This window comes from Polychytrium aggregatum, assembly GCF_025602895.1.
Source record: "Polychytrium aggregatum strain JEL109 chromosome Unknown BJ171scaffold_25, whole genome shotgun sequence".
NCBI lineage: Eukaryota > Fungi > Chytridiomycota > Chytridiomycetes > Polychytriales > Polychytrium > Polychytrium aggregatum.
This window is the reverse complement of record NW_026516227.1, coordinates 39312-59897: the sequence shown is the minus strand read 5'-3', so window position 1 is coordinate 59897 and position 20586 is coordinate 39312. Positions and strand designations below refer to the sequence as shown.

The 20586-nt window shown below is 57.7% G+C and overlaps 3 protein-coding genes across 3 annotated transcripts; 2 read left to right on the top strand and 1 right to left on the bottom strand.

Moving 5' to 3' along the window:
* The first annotated feature begins 2420 nt into the window (after positions 1–2420).
* On the top strand, positions 2421–5249 carry BJ171DRAFT_460392 (putative diphthamide synthesis protein-domain-containing protein). The gene is made up of 8 exons (XM_053108444.1): positions 2421–2834; positions 3024–3093; positions 3229–3292; positions 3525–3646; positions 3841–3992; positions 4118–4236; positions 4381–4606; positions 4803–5249. The coding sequence occupies exons 1-8, from the start codon at positions 2628–2630 to the stop codon at positions 5109–5111; spliced, it is 1269 nt and encodes a 422-aa protein (XP_052965326.1). The 5' UTR covers positions 2421–2627; the 3' UTR covers positions 5112–5249.
* A 336-nt stretch (positions 5250–5585) lies between these two features.
* Positions 5586–7466, top strand: BJ171DRAFT_148338 (uncharacterized protein). Its single transcript, XM_053105756.1, has 3 exons — positions 5586–6067; positions 6346–6764; positions 6943–7466. The coding sequence occupies exons 1-3, from the start codon at positions 5691–5693 to the stop codon at positions 7359–7361; spliced, it is 1215 nt and encodes a 404-aa protein (XP_052965325.1). The 5' UTR covers positions 5586–5690; the 3' UTR covers positions 7362–7466.
* BJ171DRAFT_460389 (armadillo-type protein) lies at positions 7436–18160 on the bottom strand. Its single transcript, XM_053108443.1, has 15 exons — positions 17894–18160; positions 17591–17795; positions 17137–17518; positions 16912–16980; positions 16680–16791; positions 16496–16573; positions 16225–16353; positions 15603–16115; positions 13331–15493; positions 13014–13132; positions 9749–12910; positions 9418–9635; positions 8798–9141; positions 8445–8526; positions 7436–8334 (listed from the first exon to the last, which is right to left on the bottom strand). The coding sequence occupies exons 1-15, from the start codon at positions 18081–18083 to the stop codon at positions 7734–7736; spliced, it is 8367 nt and encodes a 2788-aa protein (XP_052965324.1). The 5' UTR covers positions 18084–18160; the 3' UTR covers positions 7436–7733.
* Between the last annotated feature and the right edge of the window lie 2426 nt (positions 18161–20586).

Sequence of the window (20586 nt, the reverse complement as noted above, 5' to 3'; positions counted from 1 at the left end):
GATGTCGCATTCAACTCCCTCTCTCGCCATGGGTCGCCCGCCCTCCCCGTCGTTGTCGCCATGTCTTCTTTGCCGTCTCGATCGCCCTCCCCCGCTCATCGTCTTCTTGCCCTTCCTTGATCGCCCTGCCATCCTTTGGGCTTGTCCCTTCTGCCTCGATCCCCTTCTCTCGGGTCGTCCACTCTGCCTTCTGGCCTTTGCTGACACTTCGTCTCTTAACTCCCAGTCCCCTCTTCCCTCATGGATCCTCCGGCTCCTCCCAACCCAACCCGCACACCAACGCCAACCACCCCGATGCGGGCCTTGGCCCAGCCACCAATGCGCCTGCCGCTCACCCAGAACAACCTCAGCAACATTGTCCCCGCCGATTCGCCTTCTCAGTCCACCCCAAAGAAGCAGCCCGCAGCCCCCGGGTCGCCCACTCGCTCGGCGCTCCCCAGGAAACCCTCCAGGCTGGGGCTGCGGTCTCCCTCGCCAGCCGAAGATGCTGCCGTCGCCGGCGCTGCTCTCGACACTGCGCTCAAGTCCCCTCCAAGACCCACTTGGACGACCGAATTCGTCGCCCCTTCGCCTCTGCAGCGGCGCACCAAGCCGTCCTTCCCGCCGCCGCCTCCTGTTCCTGCAAGCCACCGACTCAAGCTCAAGACCAAGCGCTCGATCGAGCCCACCACCAACGGCGATGTGGGCACCCCACTTCCCCGCAAGATCCAGCCGGCCAACCCGATGCGAGACACTCTCTTGTCCCGAGTCCGGTCGTTCAACGAGCAGCTCAGTCTTGTCGAGGACCAGCTCGAACACCTGCCGTTGGACGATCCCTTCCGATCGTCGATAGGCACGGCTTCCGTCGGCACCGCCTCGATCATGAGCAGCGATGACGGCTCAGTGGCCGAATCCCGGGACGATCTGCAGCAGAGTAAGCGACCTTGCTTTGAAGCTGTCCTTGGACGGTGTGCGTTGGAGCGGGCTGAATGTCAAGTCAGATATTAACGCTCTGCCGCCTCGTGCTGACAATACTGGCCCATCCCACACGGATGCGGCTGGGCAAACGACCCGACCCCGTCCAACTCAACTCAATCCAACATTATCCATGGTTTCGGCCCGCTCCGGCTGGCTCCAGGTTCGTACTTTAAGATGCTGATCGCCCGAATCAACTCGCTCGAGAGCCGGATTCTTGCCCAGAACCAAAACCAGAGCCGGAGCCAGAACCAGAACCAGAACCAGAACCAAAGTCAGAACCAGGGCAACGACGTTAAGGAATCGCCAAAGGGTTCGTATCTTGGCACTACCAGCCGCAAGGCTCGCTGCCTCGCCCGGTTCCTGATAGCAATGCCCCCCCCCTGGAGATGAGACTGTCGTAGCGGGCCAGGAGCAGCAGGATACAGCCAGAGTTTGCAGCTACAAGCGCCAGCACATTGATGTCGTCCCGTTGGCTGTTTCCTATCGGTTCGCAGATTCACCGGATGCCGGCCAAACTAACGACATTCCCCAGACCGTCCACGATGAGTGCGAGATCAAGTATGCTGCTCTCGTCCGTCAACTTGAGACGGCTAACGATAAATGGTAAGCAAAGTAGTGTCTGCGTCGACGTCCAATCTTCCGCGACGCCGATCCCCATGACTGCAGCCCTGACTCCAGGAATTCTTGCAACGCTAGCAAATCCCTGGAGGAGTCTCTATCCAGGGAGCAGGAACGTGCGCAAAAGCTGATGCACTACAACGACGAGCTGCTGCGAGAAAACCAGCTGCTGAAGGCCGAAGTTCGCGAGATCATTGAGGTGCGCTGTGCTTGTCAACGGGATCGTCAGCATTGACTGGCGAGACCAGATCGGCGAGACCAGATCGGCGATCCTGTGCGGCCTCTGGATTCATGGGGTTCGGTCGGGAGAAGCGCGGGTGCTGCGTCTCTTATGAATCGAGTCGATTCGCCATGGCTCCTGGTCGGCGGGACTGGATAACAGATGCATGCCGTCCCCACTGATACCTTTATCCTCGCCCTTGCCTTCATCCTCAACGACCGTTGCAACCACGCATGCGTCCCTGGATCCCAATGGCCACAGCGTGTCCAGCACGGCGGCCAAATCTACATTCTCAGTGAAAAGGACCTCTAGTTGCCAACGCCATATTTTTCTACCTCACCACTTGAATACTACATGCACCTCTTACCCTCGTTGACCGCTGCGATGGGCTTGTGTGCCGTGCGCCTGGACACGGGGGGATGACACGAGCGCCTACGATACTGCCCGACGGTGCGGGAGGGGCGTCGTCTCCGAGTTCTCGGCGGCGAGAGCCAGCCGACTGTCAGCGACGATCCATCAGCGATGGACGGGTACTGCTGGTGGCAGCGGGCGAGGCTGTTTGGCGAGCGGCATCTCATGGTCATGTTTCGCGAGCGTGTCGCCATTTTTTTTTTTCTCTCTCACCATTCGCCCCACTCGATCTGCTGGGCAACGCCTTCCTGTGTGCCGGCTCTCGGACCCAGTCTCGGACCCAGTCTTTGATCCCCTCGATCCTGCCCCACGGCTGCTCAACCAGCACCGACTTTGCCGATCACCGAAGAGACGGTGTGTCGTCGTTCTGCCAATATTCCTTTCGTCCAAAGCCCTCCTTGTCAAGCATCTCCAGTGCCAAATGGCCGAATCGCCCAATCCTGCTCCGTCCAGGGCCGAGCTGGCCCGCAAGCGCTTTGTCGGCTCGGCTCGGAGTCAGACCGCCTCCACTCCCGATACAACGGCCGTCACGGTGTCAGCCTCGGCGGGATCTAAGATCGTCCGGCCGATCAACCAGATTCCAGAGAGTATCCTCAATGACGCCCAACTGAATGAGGCGATTGCCCAGGTAGGATAGCATGGCTGACAGGAACCAGGTCTCGAGAAGGGGAGGGCAGAAGGAGGAAAGCAAATGCCCTGCTGTCTTCCTCTTGCTTGCTTGCTTGCCTGGTCCAAAGCAAAGCCATCGGCACGAGTGCATCGATCTCAACGGAACGATTCCTTGGTCGGGGCCTCTGTGCCATCCGTCTGCCAACAGCTTCCCAGGAACTACAACTTTGAGATCCACAAAACCATCTGGAACATCCAGCGGCAGCAAGCAAAGAAAGGTAGCAAGCTGCTACATTCAGCACAGATTCGAGTCGGCGATGAGGATGGGGATGAGGGCGAGGATGAGGGCGAGGCAGCAAGTGCCAATGATCTCAACGGCCAGAACTGACTCTCCAACGTTCATCCCGTCACAGTCGCGCTCCAGTTCCCCGAAGGCTTGCAGATGTTTGCCTGTGTGATCTCGGATATTATCGAAAGGTAGGGTTTGTACGGTCTCGAAAATAAGGCGGATCGACCGAGGGCCTCGATCGGTGAAGTCTCTGCGACGGCGCTGGATTCCGTTCACCAGATCTTCTCTGGATTCGAAGCGGTGCTGTAATGACACTCGGGTTGCTTCGATCCAAGCTGGCCGAATGGAGTGATAGCGCCAGCAGCGGGTTCTGATCTTGGGTGCCGACTATCGACTTGTTTCCACACCGACCCCATCCAGATTCGCCGGGGTCGAGACGCTGATCATGGGTGATGTCACATACGGCGCCTGCTGCGTCGATGACTTTACAGCCCTGGCGCTCGGCTGCGACTACATGGTCCACTACGGCCACAGCTGTCTCGGTAAGTGGAGTCTCCCGCGACAGATGTGTTCGCCAGGCCGTACATTGCTATTCCCGGACTGGCCTCGCGCAAATGTCGGGTATCGTAATGGCCGGCCCTCTGAAGTTACCGTTCGTCATGCTGTATTCCATCTTCCATATTCCATATTCGCTGCGTTCGCTGGCCTCGCCGCATGAACGACAACGCCTATCCAGTTCCGGTGGATGTGACCACGATCAAGACCATGTATGTCTTTGTCGACATTGGTATTGATGTGCACCATTTTGTCGAGACGGTCAAGTACAATATCGAGAAGGGCAAGAGGCTGGTGATTGTGGCGACGATCCAGTTTGTGACCTCGTTGCAGGTGAGGCATTGTGGACGCAGCAGGAGTGTGTCTCGTGGCAGCATGTCGCCGATGTTGGCCTCACCGAAAGGCCGTACAAGATGATTGCTTGCTGATCGGGGGTTATTGGATGGGCCATTATTCAGGGTGCCAAAGCCGAGCTCGAGCACGACTACACCGTGGCGATTCCACAGTCCAAGCCTCTGTCTCCAGGCGAAATTCTCGGATGCACAGCTCCGAAGCTGACCGGTCATGACTGCATCATGTAAGTCCTGGCAATGCTTCAAGAGCTGACGCCCAGAGCTGAGCACTTTGGCAGCGTTGGCATCACGGACACTGGCCCGTTCGGGGATCTATTGGCAGGGCCACTCACCACGGCACTGGTTGCCGACTTACCTCGGGCTGCTAGATATCTGGGTGACGGTCGCTTTCATCTCGAAGCCATCATGATCGCCAATCCCGAGTTGCCCGCGTACCGCTACGACCCGTATTCCAAGGTCTTTACGCGTGAACGGTATAACCATGACGAGATGCGGTCAGCGCGCCAGCATGCCATCGAACAGGCGAGGGGGGGCAAGAAGTTTGGCTTAATACTTGGAACGCTGGGCCGCCAAGGGAGCCCCAAGGTGCTTGAGGTATGTATGCATGGCATCGGCCGAACAAGCATGGCAGCAGAGTGCTGGTCCGTGATCGGCGTGGCATGTGCGTCATGATGGGCAGATGCAGCCGATGGCGCCGAGTCGGGCTCAAGCGGCACTGCGTCCAATCCCGTCTGTTGTTTGCTCATTTGCTCACCGCGCCAACGCATCCAATGATGAATCCATTCCCCAGCACCTCGAGTCACAGTTGGTTTCGCGCCGCATCCCATACGTCACTGTGCTGCTGTCGGAGATCTTCCCGTCCAAGCTGGCCCAGTTCCCAAACGTCGACGTCTGGATCCAGGTCGCTTGTCCTCGACTCTCGATTGATTGGGGATACGCCTTTCCCAAGCCCCTGCTGACCCCGTACGAGGCAGCGGTGCTGATGGGCTCGGCAGAGTGGCAGTCGGTATATCCAATGGACTTTTACGCTCGGGATTCGCTGGGTCCGTGGACGCCCAACCACGCACCACCCAAGGAGCGCCGACAAAAGGCTCAATAGCCTGGCATGGGCCAACACGCGCCACCTTTCTCCGGGCGGCTCGCCATGGAGGAGAGGATCGCATCCCCGCGCACTACCCAGATGCAAAAGACGACATTGCTGGAGAATAAAAGCCGCCGCCGATGCAGCATCAAGGCACCCTCGCTGCAGGACGAACCCCCCTTCGTCGCTGCAGACGAAGCCATCGACACAGATCTGTGGGCGTGGGGAATTGTGCTGCTGGTGTCACCCCGGCCCAGCGGCGGCGATGCATTGGCGGCGGTCACGCGGTGCGGCCTGCGCGCTGCTGATTGGCGCGCGGGCCAGCCACTCACGCGCGACGCATACACACCAGCCAGCCCACCCAGCCACACCGTCTGTGTACCGAGAACATGCTCTGTGTTGCGCCCGAATCCGCTTACGCATCCGAAATCCCCACCGGCGCCTTGGTCGTCTGTCCTTGGTCGTCTGTCCTTGGCCGTCTTTCCTTGGTCGTCTGTTCTCCCGCCATCTCGCTTCGACCTGCATCTCTGACCTGTATCTCTGACCTGCATCTTTGGCCTGCGTCTCCGTCTGCATCTGCACTCGCATCCGTCACCCATGTCGCTCCTGCCTCCCGCGCTTGATCCCGCCAACGTCCGGTGGCTGCTTCACTATGGCCGTCGGTCGATTCTTCCCCGCTGCGTCAACTCCTCCAATGCCCAGGCGCTGGTCTTTCCTGAGAGCCTTGGCGACGTCCTGTACGCAAGCGACCGCTGCATGCCTCGGGCCTGGATCGACAACCGCACGGCCACCAGCTACGCCTATCTCTCTGTCGTTCCAGACAGCCATTCGATCTTCCTCAGTGACTGTGGGTCGGACTCGTCCTGCCGAACAGATTGCTCCGTCGCCGCCCAGTTCTCCACCCTCAACTCGGATCCGTGCACAGCCAGCTTCTTCACAGGGGCCTACAGCAACAAGAGCTATCTCTCGACTGAGTGAGTTGCTCTCGGTGCGATGGCAGAGTCCCGGGATGAGTGGCATCACAGGAAGCGGAACATCGTTGGATGCACATCCGTCGATGCTTCTACTTTCTTGGCTCTGTGACATGGCTCGCTTTCGGATCAGCCCATATGCGGTGCGGTGTGATGTCCTCGAGGCCCTCGGAACAGGTCTTTTGTTTCGTGAAGATCCCGCTGACCGGCTTCGTATGCTGGCCCTCGCCCTATTTTTTTCGTCGTCGTATTTATCGCTGCTCTCGTCTCCTGCATCACAGCTTGTGGGACTCAGGCTTCAAGACACCCTACTTCTCATATATCGCAAGGAGCTTTGGCGACTCGACCTGCACCAATCTCAGCGTTGTCGTCCGAGACCCCATCTACCAGAACTGCACCAAGATGCCGGACGGAAGCTACACCGTCGACAGCAACTTGGGGTCGCCCAACATGGTCGTTTGGCCTCATGGCGTCGATGCCAACTGCACAGCCGGCGGCAACGGCGTGGAGGGCTTCACACTGAACAACAAATGCGTACCGAACCAAGGGCTCGCAGGCGAATTCGATTTAGGTCCGCTTCTCAGCGTCCCAAACCTCAGTCTCTCTGCCCAGATCCCGTTCAACGTATCAAATCCGTCAAATGGAAACTCGCAAAACAGCCAGTTCAAGCCCAGCGCACTCCTATGGCTCATCGCTGCACGTAGGTGTTTTGTCGAGCGATCTCCCCGTCGCTCACCGCCAGCCGCCAGCCGCCAGCCGTCATGGAGGGGAGCGATCGTGCCCTCCTCCTCCTCTGGGTTTGCTGTCCCTCCCCCGCCATCCGCCCGGCTTGCTCGGACTCACTCCGTCGTCTTTGCCCTTGCTTTGTGGACCGCCAGCGGTGCTTATTGCGGCCGTGGTCTATCTGCGTTTCAAGACTTCGCGAAGGCCTCCAATTCTTCCCGCCTCGATCCGCCAAGCAGCGAGATCGACCTCAACCCTTCCCCGATACTCACCAAACCCAGCGATTCCGAGCGACTCATCCATCGAGCTCAACAGTGTCTCCCACGTAAACCCAGAATCCTCCGAAATCTTCCCGCCTTCATATCAACAGACCATCCAAGGCACTCCCGTCCTGCCGAGGGTAGTGTCCGAGAGTCAACAACCGGGCGTCATGTTTCCGACCCCATCTGTCTCCCGGCCAAGCAGTGGTGTTCTCTATGCCGAAAATGGCTCTGCCAGCCCTAATTCTCCCACCCAGTCTCCCGAGCGCCGACAATCCGTCAACCCAATGCTCCGTCCTGCTCGTCGACTGTGAGCCTTGCTCAGCCGACGGCAGCCGCCAGATGGCTGATCGTCACCATGTCATAATTATGTCGTTTTCCTGCCGTAATCTAGATATTTTGGTATTGTATCTGACCCAACTTGGCCCCGATAGTGCGTTGCGTTGTTTCGATGGCGACTTGCCCAAACGGGCTGCAGTGCCGCAGATTAGAGAGCGGACCAGAACTGCTCACATCACATACAACATTGGGGGATCATGTATTCCAGCGCAGCTGTGGAGAGGGGTGAAACAAGAGGCACTGGGGGCAAATGAAGCGAGGAAAAAGCGTCTGATCCAGAACCACCCCAAGCGGGGCGACTCTTGTACCCTTGTGGTCGCTGCCCCTGGGACACCTCGGGCAGTCCTCTAGCTGTCGTCGGCTTCGTCGTCACTGTCCTTCTCGCCAATCTTGACGAGGACTCTGCGTGCGTAGTCGCCAATCGAGCGAGCGGTGGGGCCATCGAGGGTGCCGAGGTACTTTTGCAGAACATCTGTTCCGGTCTTGATCTGGAGCAGGTAGACCAGTGCCCGTTCGCCGGCTAGCTTGACAGGGATGGTTCGGTCGCGCACGGTTGTCATCAGCGCCGGTACCATGGTGCCGAGGAAGGGCGCAACGGCACCGTGCTGAAGCTTGGCAACATTCTTCAGAACAACCAAGGTCTCGCGGCGGACATCCGAGGGCCGTGTGGCCGCAACGTTCTCCACCAGCAGAGGCACCAGCGTGCCGGCAATCTCGGCATCGGCGTAGCCTTCGTGTGTCAGCAAGCTGCCGATGCTATGGACGGCGGCCTCTGCAACGGGCGACTTTTCGTGGGTGACCCATTTCGCCACCGCATCCACGGTCTCAGAGACCAGGTTCAGGTCGGCAATCTTGCTGGGATTCTCGACAAACACAGCCTCAAGGCCCACGGCAGCGCCATGGATCTTGTGCCAAGGCTCGCTTGCAGACACCGAGAGGATGCGACCCCTATTACAGGAAATGAAGCGGCATTGCGAGTCAGGGATCGCTGTTGGCCGGGCGTTGATCGTGGTCTCAGAGCCGCGCGCGATCATGCAGAGGGAGACAGGCATGCTTACTCAAGTGTATCCCGGGCGTCATCGTCAGAGAAGATTCCAAGCAGCACTCCAAAGCATCTCGCAGCGCGAGTCCGCAGAGACTCTGTACAAGCGACGGTGTCGTCGGTCAGCCACATGTTACGCACACGGCGACAATATGTAAAGCCAGCACGCCCTCGTGGAATGAAAGGGCGGCGATCCAAGTGCCATGCAAGCCCGGATAGCGGGGATGCAAAAACCAGCGCGCAACGGTCGAGCCTGGTGGAGTTGCTCTTGGAAGAGCTCTCCGACACTGAAGTACCGTCCACAAGACCAGAGCTCCAACGACGGACCCAGTGTCAGTCCCGCGCTGCCAGGCATAGCAGGACACTTGCCTTCGTTTTCGTTGCTGCTGAGCAGCGCATCAAGCACAAGATCGGCAACGGTCTTCTGGCTGGCAGCGCTGATTTCTCTTCCAGGGCCAACGCCCTTGAGCAGACCGAGGATTGCCTGCCACATGGCATCGCGGACACCCCGGTCTTCGGCAGTCTTGACGCCCTGGGTGAGTTCGACAACCAGGGGATCCAGTCGAGTCTGCAGTCCGATCAGGGTCGACAGACACGAGGCCGCACGCTCGCGGACCGTAGAGGACGACGGCTCAGAGAGGGACTTGACGAACGTGCGCTGCAGCTGAGGCAGGAAGGGCTTGAGAAGTGCAGGGACCTTGACAAGGAGCAAGCTGTGACGGCGGTGTGCACGGTCAGCACGGATGGCAGGTCGACTAGCACCATATTGCCGCCGGTGCTCCGCAACGTGGCTCTCCTCTCCTCTCCCAGAGCATCCTTGCTTTGGGACAGTGGCCCGAGTGCGCGAGCGGGCTATCCCAATGGCTCACATGAACACACTCGCCGATGCCATCCCTTCAACATCTACACCATCCTCGCACTTGATCCGACTGCATCGCTCAACCCACACACACCGACACCAATCGCTACCTGAACCCGCACATGCGTACCTGAGAGTTTGCAGAATGGCTGCCTTGACTTGCCAGGGGAACCGATCGCCAATGACACGGATAAGAGGTCCAGTAATCTGGGTGACAAAGGGGCCAAGTGCTGGCACGCTGGTTCGGCGAACCAAGTCTCCGAGGCCGAGGGCAGCTTGCTCACGGACGTCCGAGTTGCTGCCAGCGATGAGTCCCTGCGAGAAGATCGGAAGGAGGGGCGAGATACCCTGATGCAGCGTGAAGAAGCATCGACCGGGTTAGTGCCAAGGGCATAATGCGCAAACGAGGCGAGAGGAGAATATCGCACCACCCGCTTCCGTCAATCGTGTCCCAGCCCTACCTTGGGGAGCGAGAAACCGGCAATTGTTTCATCGGGCTTGAGCCGCTCAGAGATGAACGCAATGGCCCGCCGGGTGTTAGCGACGTGGCGCTCCATTTCGTCCTTCTTGATGGTCTTGATCAGAGCATCTAGCGCCGCCCAGGCCGTCTTGACGGTGGCGGCGTCTTTGCTGGTAAGCAGTTCGAGCAGGCGGCGGACCCAGTCGGAAACATAGTCGCTGATGTCCACCGAGCTGCCGGCGCAGAAGATGGCGAGGGCCTCACAGACTGTGCGCTTTCGTTCCAGCGAGCCGTCGGCCATAGTATCCTGCAGAAGGACCATCAGAGTATGCAGGCCGTCTTCCTCGACCGAAAGCATGAGCACCTTGAGCGCCTCCTTGATGTCGGGAACGGCGTCGTCCTTCTGCTCGAGTCCGGACATCAGCGCCGGCAGAATGACGTTCAGCCGACGAGTGAGGGCAGAGCCAGCGACAGAAATGAGCGAGCCAAGAGCCCGGGCATTGAAAGCAGTGATGGGCTCGGTGATCAAGGCCGGGATCAAGACGGGGAAAACAACGTTCGAGCGGACAGCCATGATCTCCTTGAGCGCGCCAAGAGCATAGTTCTCGGACGAGGCCGTCGAGGTCGTCATTTCGTTCAGCAGGTAGGGCAGCACGTCGTCGATCGCCTTGGAACCCAAGTGCTGGTGCAAGACATCAAAGGCCTGGGCGGCAGCCTCGCGGACGTCGGGCTCGGGGTCGACGAGGGCTCGGCGAATCGCCGGCACAATCTGGAGGCCAAAGTCGGCGACCTGCATCTTGCCGGCACTTCCCATGATTTCGCTCATGCCGATACAGACGCCCTGTCGGGTGTTTGCATCATCGCTCTCGAGGCCGTGCTCCAGAATGGGAATGATCTCGGCCAGGATGTTCTCGCCAAGCTTGCGAACGAGCTCGCCAAGCGTTCGCGCCGCAACGGACCGCTTCTCAAAGCTGTCGGAGCCCAGCAAAGAAATCACCAGGCTCATCAAGACAGGGAGAATGTCCTTGAGGGTCCGGGGCGTATTGGTGACGATTGCCTTCCAGACATGCAGCGAGGACTGGCGCACCAGGCCGTGGACATCGCTGATGACAATGTAGATGCTTGCCAGAACGCCCTCGTATCGGGTCTTGCCGAGAGAATCCACCAGGATGCGGCGGCTGTTCTCGGTGCCGTAGGTCTCGTCGTCGCCCTCGATGACCGAGTTGGCATTGATGCCCGTAAGGCGGTACAGCAGGTCACCCATGAGCGACACAGAGCTGAGCCGGATTCTCCAGTTGTCGTCAAACAGACCCTTTTCGAGCTGAGGAAGCAGCAAATCGATGGCGTTGGTAGCGTAGTTTCGAATGATCATTCGGCCGGCCTTCAGCGCAGCCTCGCGGATCGTCTCGGAGTCGTCGGCCAGACCGCGGAGAATCGGAGGGACGATTCTATCGAGGTAGGGTTGGAAGCGGTCACCATAGGTGGCAGGAAGGTAAATCAGAAGTGTCATGAAGCCCTCGCGAATGTGGGCGCGGGCAGAGTTGGTGTGGGCCAGGATTTCGGGGAGCATGCCTTCGAGGCGTTCGAGGCCCAGGCCCGCCAGAACCTCACTGAGTCCCTGGGAGGCGCCTGAGCGGTCGACAGAGGAGGTCTCGGTCTTGAGCGTCTGGATGAGCTCGGAGACCAGGCCCGGGAAGTTCTCTTCTCCAAGCTTCTCGACCATGGAGCCCAGAGCCTTGGCGGCGATCGCGCGGGCCTCGGGCACAGGATCGATCAGGACTTCTTTGAGCCCCGGCATCAGCAGCGGCAGATACGGCACAAGGTCCTTCTGTTCGGTCAGCGAAGCCATGCTGCCCATGATTTGGGCAGCCTTCTTCTTGGTCTCTGTCGAACGCTCCTTCAGGCCACGGTTCAAGATTGGCACGACGAGAGCAAGAGACGGGGCGTCGATATAGTGGACAAACGCTGTGTCAAGGAGAGCAACGAGGGCTTTTTGGGTTTTGCTGTTGGGGTCGACCAAGGCCGCAAGGAGGTCGGGCACAAGGGTTTGGATCTCGGGATTCTTGATGACACCGCCGAACCGGGTCAGCGCGAGCTTGGCGGCCTCCTGAACTTTAGCGTGCGAATCAGCGAGGACATCGCAAAGTCGCGGCACAATCGTCGGCAGCGACAGCGCAAGCTGCTTGGGTGCCAAGAAGGCCATCGAGCCCAGAACCTCGATCGATCCGTGCTTGGTTCGCCAAGCGCGATCGTCCAGTCCGTCCAGGAGGGAGGGCAACACCAGCTTGACACAGTGGGCAGAGAGCTTGGACATGATGACCTTGCAGGCATCATGCGTGGCCTCACGGACCTCGCGCGAGTTATCGCCATAGCAGACGAGAAGTAGCGGCAGAATCTGGATGACATAGGGTTCAAACAGGCGACCGAGGGCCTGCGACAGTGCTTCATATCCAAAGCAAGCACCCTCGCGGCGTTGCGGGTTCTTTTTGTCCTCGACAGCGTCTCGCAGCTGACCCATGATATCATAGTCCTTGAGGGCCGAGATGCCTCTTCCTTTGACGACACCCGCCAGTCCGTAGGCAGCACCGCGGCGAGCAGCGTACTTTGGCGAGTTGAAGAGCTCATCCAACAGCGAGTCCAGCAGACGTGGCACCTCGTCCTTGATCAACTTGATCAACGCGGGCAAGCACTCAGAGACAGCAATCTGGACCATCTCGGACGGCGTGCGAAGCGTCTCGATGAGCTTGTCAACAACCACGGGGATGATGGGATCGGATGCGTCGAGATGTTGGGCGAGCGTGCCCAGAAGAATAACAACGGACTCGCGAATACGGTCGTGCACCTCGTTTGGAACAGCGGGCTTGTCCAGATACGATTCAAAGACCTCAAGTAGGTCGCGGACGTGATCTTTGCCGGTGGTGTTGACGGCAGTCAAGCCTGCATCGAGCATCGCTTGGCGAACGTCCTCGTGTCGGTCGCCAAGGGCTTCGCCCTCGATCAAGAAGCGGAGCATGGCCTTCAAAACATCCAGCTCCACCAGAACGGGTGCACATGCCTTCAGTGCGCTTGCGATGCCTGCGCGAGCACCCCATTCGTCTTCTTTGTTCAAGGACTCGGGGATGATCATGCCGTACTCGTCGTACTCTGGCGCAGGGAGCACCGCCTGGTATCGATGCAAGGCGCAGGTTAACAATCGCCGTCAACAGTGGCATCCCCCCCAAGGCGATGTACAAGCAGCAGCCAAACGCAATGCGGAGCCTTTTTACCTTCAGCTGATAGATATCATAGAGCTGGTTGAGGGTCAGGCCAACGGCTTCGGGATACTCGCGCAAGACGGCGCAAAGCGAGCGTCCAGAGCTCTCGCGGATATCTTTCACTTTGTGGGCTGAATCCAGGCATAGACGAGAGGAGTTAGCAGAGAGGGAGAGTGAGGCACTCGCGTTGGATCAAAGTGGCGCTTGAGTGTCGGACAGCAGGATGCACTCGGCGAGGCAACAAACATCCTGAGAGTATGGCCACTCTGTGCCCTTCGGGTACACTAGTGAACGCTTTTTGCTCAGTGTCGCGACAAAACCGAACTTACTGATCATCTCGACAATGAGTGGGATACTTTCTTCGCCGCAATCCAAGTCACCATTCCATTGCTCCCAGAGACTGTTGGCCTCCTTGGCAATGACCTCGCGACTATCGAATCGAGTGATCCATACACGTGCATCAAAGATATCTTCGCTAGATTCAGGAACTTGCAGATGAGCGAGCGCGAGCAGGCAGGCTTCCCTCACCACCGGCTCGGGACTCAACAGGCCATCGAGGAGCTCGCGGGTGACGCCTTCCAGATCAGCCCTGAACAGTGCATCCTTGCCCTCGACGGTGCGATCGATTTCGGCCAAAGAGCCGTCTTCATCGTCGGCCTCGTCGATATCGTCGCCCGAGGCTTCGATAGAAGTGCAGAAAGCCAAGAGAGCCTCGCGAGATGCTTTGTGTAGCTTGGGATAATTGGCCATGAGGCTGATGGTCGACTTGGCAAAGAACTGTCTTGGGATTGCCACTGACGACCCAAGGGCAGCGTGCGCGAACAGCAAGTCGGCAACAGACATTGACAAATCGGTGATCGCCCGCTCTTTGAGCGATTGGATCTTTCCTTCCCGGAGCGCAACGGTGCGTATCAAGGGGAAGACAAAAGTAAATGAGGCCGGATCCAACCGACCGGAGAGCTCGATGGTGCTGCGGAGCCGCTTGAAAACATCCGAGATCCCTTGGGCCAGATCGCCGACGCACCAGCGATGGTCCAAGCTGTGCTCGCCTTCGTGCACGCCTATGGCTCGGCAGATGGTCATCGCCAAGACGGGGGGGTCGACGAATTCTTCGAGCTTGCTGCCCGTGGCACGGCCAGCAAGGGCCAGGAGGGTAAATGCTCGCGCACCAACGAACATGGCGCGACGAGATCGTTCGTCAGCGTACACTTGCTCGCGAACAATCACGCCATTGAGCAGTGCAGAAAGCACCGATGGCAGCCAGTTTTCAAAGACCTCTCGCGCTTCTTCGCCGACACTTTCGACGACTCCGCACAGGATGCTCTCGAGGACGTCGATGGCACGGTTGATTTTCCATGAGGCTGCGCCGACTTCGGCCCGTATAGCTGCTTCTTTTTCAAGCTGGGCCTGTTGAATCTCTCGCTCGAGCTTGGCCTGCTTTGGGTCCGAGGCTTTGCCCTTTGCGCCAACCTGCGCGGGTTTGGTGGTTGAGGCCTTCTTCTTGGCGTCCAACTCTTTGCGTAGCTCGCGCTCCCATTTTTCATCGGCGTTGCGGGGTCGATCATCAACCACTCCTGATCCGCTGCGCTTGAGCGGATCGACGTAGAGTTGCCCCTCGGGTGTCTTCCAGATTTCAACATCGACGGCACTAAACTTGCGGATAGTTTCGTTGTCCAAAAGCCCCAGAGTATGGGGAAGCAGGGCCGGAAGCACCGCCGCCGGGGCTGCTGCAGTGAAGAGAGAGATTGCAGAGAGTGTGGCCTTTCGGAACTGAACAGAGACATCCGTACCAAGCCCTCCTTCGGTGAGATCGGTGCTAGCGAGACCACCCTTGATCCACTTGTTGATGCACTCCAGTGCGTGGGCTTCGACGAGCTGCCTCGGGTGAATAAAGCCACCTCGGAAGCACAGACGGATCCACACATCCGAGCCCATGATGTTGGCAATCACGGGATGGTTTGCCAGCACTGCAAGTTCGACAAGCTCCTTTTCGACGACTGGGCGGGTTTTGGGTGAGCTGCACTCGAGGTCACACTTGGGAACGATGGCGCAGAGAGCCGCAAAAGCCCAGTGGCCAAACTCCTTGGAGCTCTTGGGCGGCCGGTCGCCCCAGGCGCAGATTTCGGACTTGAGACTGGCATCTTGCTGCTCGAGATGGAGCAGGAAGGCACCGAGTCCAATGCGCACCACACGGAAGATGCGATAGAGAACGTCGTCGGCGGACGATTTCGCCAGCTCAGAGAGGAGCCGGAATGACGCTTGCTGCACCGCAGGAAGATTGCTTTGAATAAGCGGATAGAGCGCCGCGCTAGCCAGCTGGGTTGAGCTGACGGCCGTGAACCAGCTCTCGTTCTGCAGCAGAAGCAAAGCAATCTTGAGCAAGGCAAGCTGTTCGTCGTAAGAAACGAGCTTGGAATACAGTCGCTCGTTCAACAAGAAAGACTTTGAGTCAAACAGCTTTGCAAAGACAGATTTTTGTTCGAGATACGACGCTAGCGGGATCAGTGCAACAGAAAAGACAAGATCGATAACGCGTGAGTGCTTGTCCGGTGCATGCTACCTCTGCAAAATAGGTTGCGATCCGTCACACTTGCGGCCTACCAATGGTACTGCCTCCGCTGGCTCGCTCCCAGGTAGCGGCCTCAAGCACAATCTTGGCAGCAAAGTATCCTTCGGAAACAGCGGGGGTGTCTTTTTTGGGGTCAAGTAGAGCGATCGGGCCTGCAGCATGAAACTTGTCCAGGACGGAGACAGCCGAGTCAAGAAGCAGAACAAAGTCGTCCTTGGAAAGGCTGCCAAAACCATCGCGAGTGATTGCGGCCTGTAGAATGTGCGAGTATCCAAGGCGATTGGGCGCCTTGGCGTCCTTGATACCCGCTGAGAGCAGCTTGGCAATGCTGGAGACGACAGACTTCTCGCGGATATCCAAAGTGAGGTAGCCTGAGATATGCGGGACTAGGGCCAACAGAGCAGCCGTCACGACCGGGGCGCTGCTTTCCTTGGCAGCCATGGCCGGCAGGATCTCAATAACCTTCTTGGAGAGGGACGAGAGAGCGGGGAGATCTCGAATAGCGTTGTAGTAGTATTGGCGCTGATCCACAGTTGGCGATTTCGCTGGGAAGGAAAGGGTGCACGGAAATGCGATGAGCACCAAGTTGGGCAGGCAAACTGTGACGCAGGCCAAAGCACAGGCCGCTGTGACTCGAAAGCAATATGTGCGCACCAGAGAATGCCTTGACGACGATATCCAGAACGTGGATCATCTTGCCCTCGTCCCTTGATTTGGAGGCCAGGGTTTGGAACAGAGTCTGAGCCTCAGTCTTGACAACGTCATTGGTTGACTTCATATGATCTGGATTCGCATGACGAACGATTCGTTTCACGTTAATGCCCACGTTTGGGAGTCGAATCAAACCAGGACCAGCATGAAAGAGATATTAGCCGCCATCGAAAGAGTTGCAAGTGATGTGTAGGAGGGGAGCAGGTCGACTTACTCAACATGCTGTCAGCAAACTTGTCCGCGAGGAAGGCAGAGGGATCGAACGAGATAGCGGCCATGAACGGGTTGAGCGCTAAAAGCAGCGGCATGAATCAGTCAGCGCAAATGGTCAGACGAAGAAAAGGCGATCTGCAGACACTGGTTGTCCAAATAAATGTGGTCCACGGAAAAATCCACACCTGCGATCACGATTTCGGGAGAGCGAAGCAGCAGTCTCTCGGCGCTGCCCATAACCTCGGCTTGGAAGTGCTCGGCAGTGACATGAGCACCAACAAATGTGGCCAGCGGTTTCTGTGATCGACACCAATGGCACGTTGCAGTGATGGGTCAATGAGAGTACGGTCTGGAGCTGGTTGTCATGCGCTCGCTTGTCGCCGGTGTTCAAGAAACCAACACGCGCTGATATCCCACCACAGTCTCCTGAAGCACGGCACTTCGCGACGACAGAACAGCCTTGACAAAGAACTTGAGGATGTTGGGCTTTGACATGCAGGATCACGCGTTCAATGAAAAAAAGAGCTCTTAGTCTACAAGTTCAGCTATTATTGCAACGCAGCAAATCCACAGCGAGCGCGCTGTGGAAGGGTAAGTGTACCATCACATCAAGGCTCGCTCTGTGCGGAGCGCAAAGCCTACCGTATGCTGAGCGACTGTCTCGGATTTGGTTTGAGTGATAGCACCGATGACGATGATGCGCTGTGGACCCTCCTTTCCATCGACGGCGGCGGGAGTGAGGAGTGTGCGCAAGTAGAGATCGACGATCTCGTCCTTGACGCCCACGGTCAGGGACGAGATTTGCTGCACAGCACGTCTCAGGAATGAGGAAGCACGCGGAGAGCCGCTGGATCCAATGGCATCTGCAACGTTGGAGAGCACCGAGAACAGTCCAATCCAGGAGGGCGACTTTTCGACGGCACCGAGGTCGGGCAGCAGCTTGGTGTCGCTCGCCACAACCATCCGGATGACACTGACACACCATTTGACATAGACAAACAAGACCGACGCAGGTCTGGCAGCACTGTCGATGACGATCCGCACATGTCAATACAATCGATGGCGGGTCCAGGATGCACAACGGTCGGATACTTACAGTACGCCCTTCAACTCCTTCTCAAGGAGCTTGACAACCGATTTGCAGCACATGTTGTCGAGCGAGTTCTGCGCCAACTTGGCAGCGACGCCAAACAAGGTCTTCAGAGCCTCAAGGGCGTATCGTCTGGACGCTGGATCGTGGTACTTTGGAATAGTCTTGACAAGCAAATCCACCAGAGGTGGAATCATGCCTTCGGGTGGCTCTGTAGATCACACATCAGCACCAGGTCAGATGACGGGCTCATGGCGGAGATACCGCGCCCGAGTTTCGAGTACCATCCCGGAGAAACATGAGGCTTACCTTCGGTCCTGAGCTTGGAGCAGAAGCCCCGCAGGGCTCCGATTCGGATCGAGGTCTTGCTTTCAAAGAGACGCAGTCGCAGCACCGAGCGTGCGAAATCCTCCCAAGGAAGCGAAAGATCCTCGCCAGTCAGAGCCAGATCTGGCTCTCCGGCAGGATCCAGAATCAACTCTGAGTCTTCTTCTGCCATAATCCAGGTTGCTTTGAGTGTCTTGCCTGCTCGACGACAACAGCGGCGGTGACGGCAGCGATGACGGGCAAAATCAAAGAGTCGCAAGCTGCCCGAGATCAGCACCCACGCAAGCCGGGATCAAAAAATGGATGCGTGTGTGTGTGCCACCTCGGTGCTGCGTCGTCTCGGCGCGACCTCGGCGCGGTCTCGGCGTCGTCTCGGTGCGACCGAGCTTGACTTTGGCGAGAGCCGATTGGCTGCTGACATCAGCAGATGCGCAGCCGAGCGGAGTTGAATGCGGCGCCACTTGCAGCGAAAGCACGGCCTGCAGCGACATGTTCGACCCGAGTGAGGCTGCTGTCGGAAGGGAAGTGATGTGTGGATGTGATAGGTGGTGCATGTATCTTCGAAGGCCATGGCCGTCGACCAAGGATCGATGGCAGCACACGACCAGAAGCAGCACGTGGCTGCCGTTGGATAGGTCGTATCGTCCGTGGCGAGGACAGACACTGAGGGCAGCTGCTTGGCGACCGCCAGTAGAACACAGCTCGCCTCATCCGTGAAATACCTTGCAGATCAATACCGTTGCAGCGCAATGATATGGACGGGCCGAGCGATACATTTCAACCGCAGGCTGATACAAAGAGCAGACCTGGCCAGAGATGGAATTGGAGGCTCAGCGCCGTCAAGTGACTGTGACCAACACTCTCATATTGCCACTCGCAGAGGGGCAAGTGGCTGACGAGCGAAGAGTTCAGGCGGGTGCATTGTTAAAGCTATGGGAATATGTCCCTTTAGGGCTACCTTGTGCAGATCAAGGCCCTGATTGGGAGGGGAGGACCGGCGAAAGCCGGCGCACAACGTTCAACAACCGATCGTCTGCCGTCCAACTTTTTCCTCTCCTTTGCGGCCACCAACCCTTTCCACGCAATATCCAGAACGAGCCTCAGTACACACGAGCGCAGTCAGTAGGCCAGCTCAGATGGACTGGGTGACCAAGAAGTTGGGAATCGGGTCGATCAAGGTCAGCCCTTTGGCCACTTCGGACGCTTCTTCAGAGAAAAGCAGCTCCAGAGCCGCAACTCCACAGTCAGCCAAAGCCATCGACGAAAGGTTAGTGCGAAACAAACGCATAGCGCTCTCTTCAGGTGGATATGAGGCCAGAGCACCAGCGACAGCATTAGCGATAGCACCAGCGACAACATTAGCGATAGCACCAGCGACAGCTCACCACGCGTTCTGGCCATCGATCCACAGTTTCAGGAAACGCATCAAATCCTTCAAGCAGGGATGGGCGCATTTTCTTAAAGATACCCAGGCCAAATCCGACCAGGTATGGGCAGAATGGGAACCAGGAGGCCTCGAGTTGGATCGACGTCCCGCCCTGATGCTGCGTCGGCAATATTTAGGACAAGACCAACTTGCTTCGAACCTATTTGCGGGAATTTTGTGGCCTCTTTGAAGATATTCCGAATGCCGGCGGCCACTACCATGAAAGGTAAAGCCAAATTAAGGAGCAGAAGACATTGCATGGAATGCTGGCTGACGCGGTCGGAACGCCCACAGTATAAATGAATTCAAAGCACTGGTCGCAGCAATAATGCATTCGATCTCGATACAAACTCAGCGCCTAATTGAGAGAAAAGCTGCAGCAGGTTAGCCGGTCGCATGCTGCTCAGTCTGCACGATTGCGATGGGAAGCGGCATCGTTGCCGAAGCTCAGTTACTCACAGGCTGATCTGGCTTCGAACGCAGAACTATGCGATATCGCGGCATCTGGGAACGGACTTGCCAATTTTCTGGTGGCGATGGAGCTGTTATGTGTCAAAGACACCCTCTTTGTACGTTCGAAAGCAGAGAAATTCCATGATGTCGTCCTTAGTAGATGTCTGGACCACCCCGTGTCGCTAACCACTCTATGCCATCAACATACTTTGCGTGTTGACTCGCAGGAGCTCTCTTACGAAAGTATTCGAGCCCACGATGCCGCAAACACGTTCCACAGCATCCTTATGACGATGATTCTCCATACGCAAAGCTCCGAGGTCTGCTCGGATCTTGAACGAGCAACCAAATCCCTCACCAACATCATCACCAATGTGGGACACAAAGATTCAGGCTGGGTCAAAGTCAATGCTGTTAAATACTTTGATTCCGCCGCAGATTCATCGCTCTCTCCGGTCTGGAGGGCTCTGTAAGTTGGATATCTCATGTGCTCAAAGCAACCATCCCATAGGCCCGTCGCTGACTCGTTAAGCTCGTAGGTGCATCCGCATTGCATATACCTTGGTGATGCATTACAAGGCCGATCATGAGTGCTTCCTGGCCCTGAATGGGAAGGTATACATTCCAAAGCTCATGGAGAGCGCCGGTGACCTCTCAAGAAGAGGCGACGTGCTTTCCGCCGTGGTTCTACTCGCTACGACGGTCGAGATACTGAAGGCAAGTGCTCTCTGAAACAACTTGGACCTTGACCCGGAAAGACATGATCAGTCGTGCCGTCGGCAGTAAAGTGCAGGAT

Excerpts from the sequence above, each read along its gene's own strand:
- BJ171DRAFT_460392 (XM_053108444.1), top strand. The coding sequence starts at position 2,628 with ATGGCCGAATCGCCCAATCCTGCTCCGTCCAGGGCCGAGCTGGCCCGC. Across the intron at positions 3,094-3,228 it reads GCGGCAGCAAGCAAAGAAAG|TCGCGCTCCAGTTCCCCGAA; the intron begins GTAGCAAGCTGC and ends ATCCCGTCACAG. Across the intron at positions 3,993-4,117 it reads AGTTTGTGACCTCGTTGCAG|GGTGCCAAAGCCGAGCTCGA; the intron begins GTGAGGCATTGT and ends GCCATTATTCAG.
- BJ171DRAFT_148338 (XM_053105756.1), top strand. The coding sequence starts at position 5,691 with ATGTCGCTCCTGCCTCCCGCGCTTGATCCCGCCAACGTCCGGTGGCTG. Across the intron at positions 6,068-6,345 it reads AAGAGCTATCTCTCGACTGA|CTTGTGGGACTCAGGCTTCA; the intron begins GTGAGTTGCTCT and ends CCTGCATCACAG. Across the intron at positions 6,765-6,942 it reads CCTATGGCTCATCGCTGCAC|CGGTGCTTATTGCGGCCGTG; the intron begins GTAGGTGTTTTG and ends GTGGACCGCCAG.
- BJ171DRAFT_460389 (XM_053108443.1), bottom strand. The coding sequence starts at position 18,083 with ATGGCAGAAGAAGACTCAGAGTTGATTCTGGATCCTGCCGGAGAGCCA. Across the intron at positions 16,792-16,911 it reads CCGTGCTTCAGGAGACTGTG|AAACCGCTGGCCACATTTGT; the intron begins GTGGGATATCAG and ends TGTCGATCACAG. Across the intron at positions 8,527-8,797 it reads CAGCAGCAACGAAAACGAAG|AGTCTCTGCGGACTCGCGCT; the intron begins GCAAGTGTCCTG and ends TCGCTTGTACAG.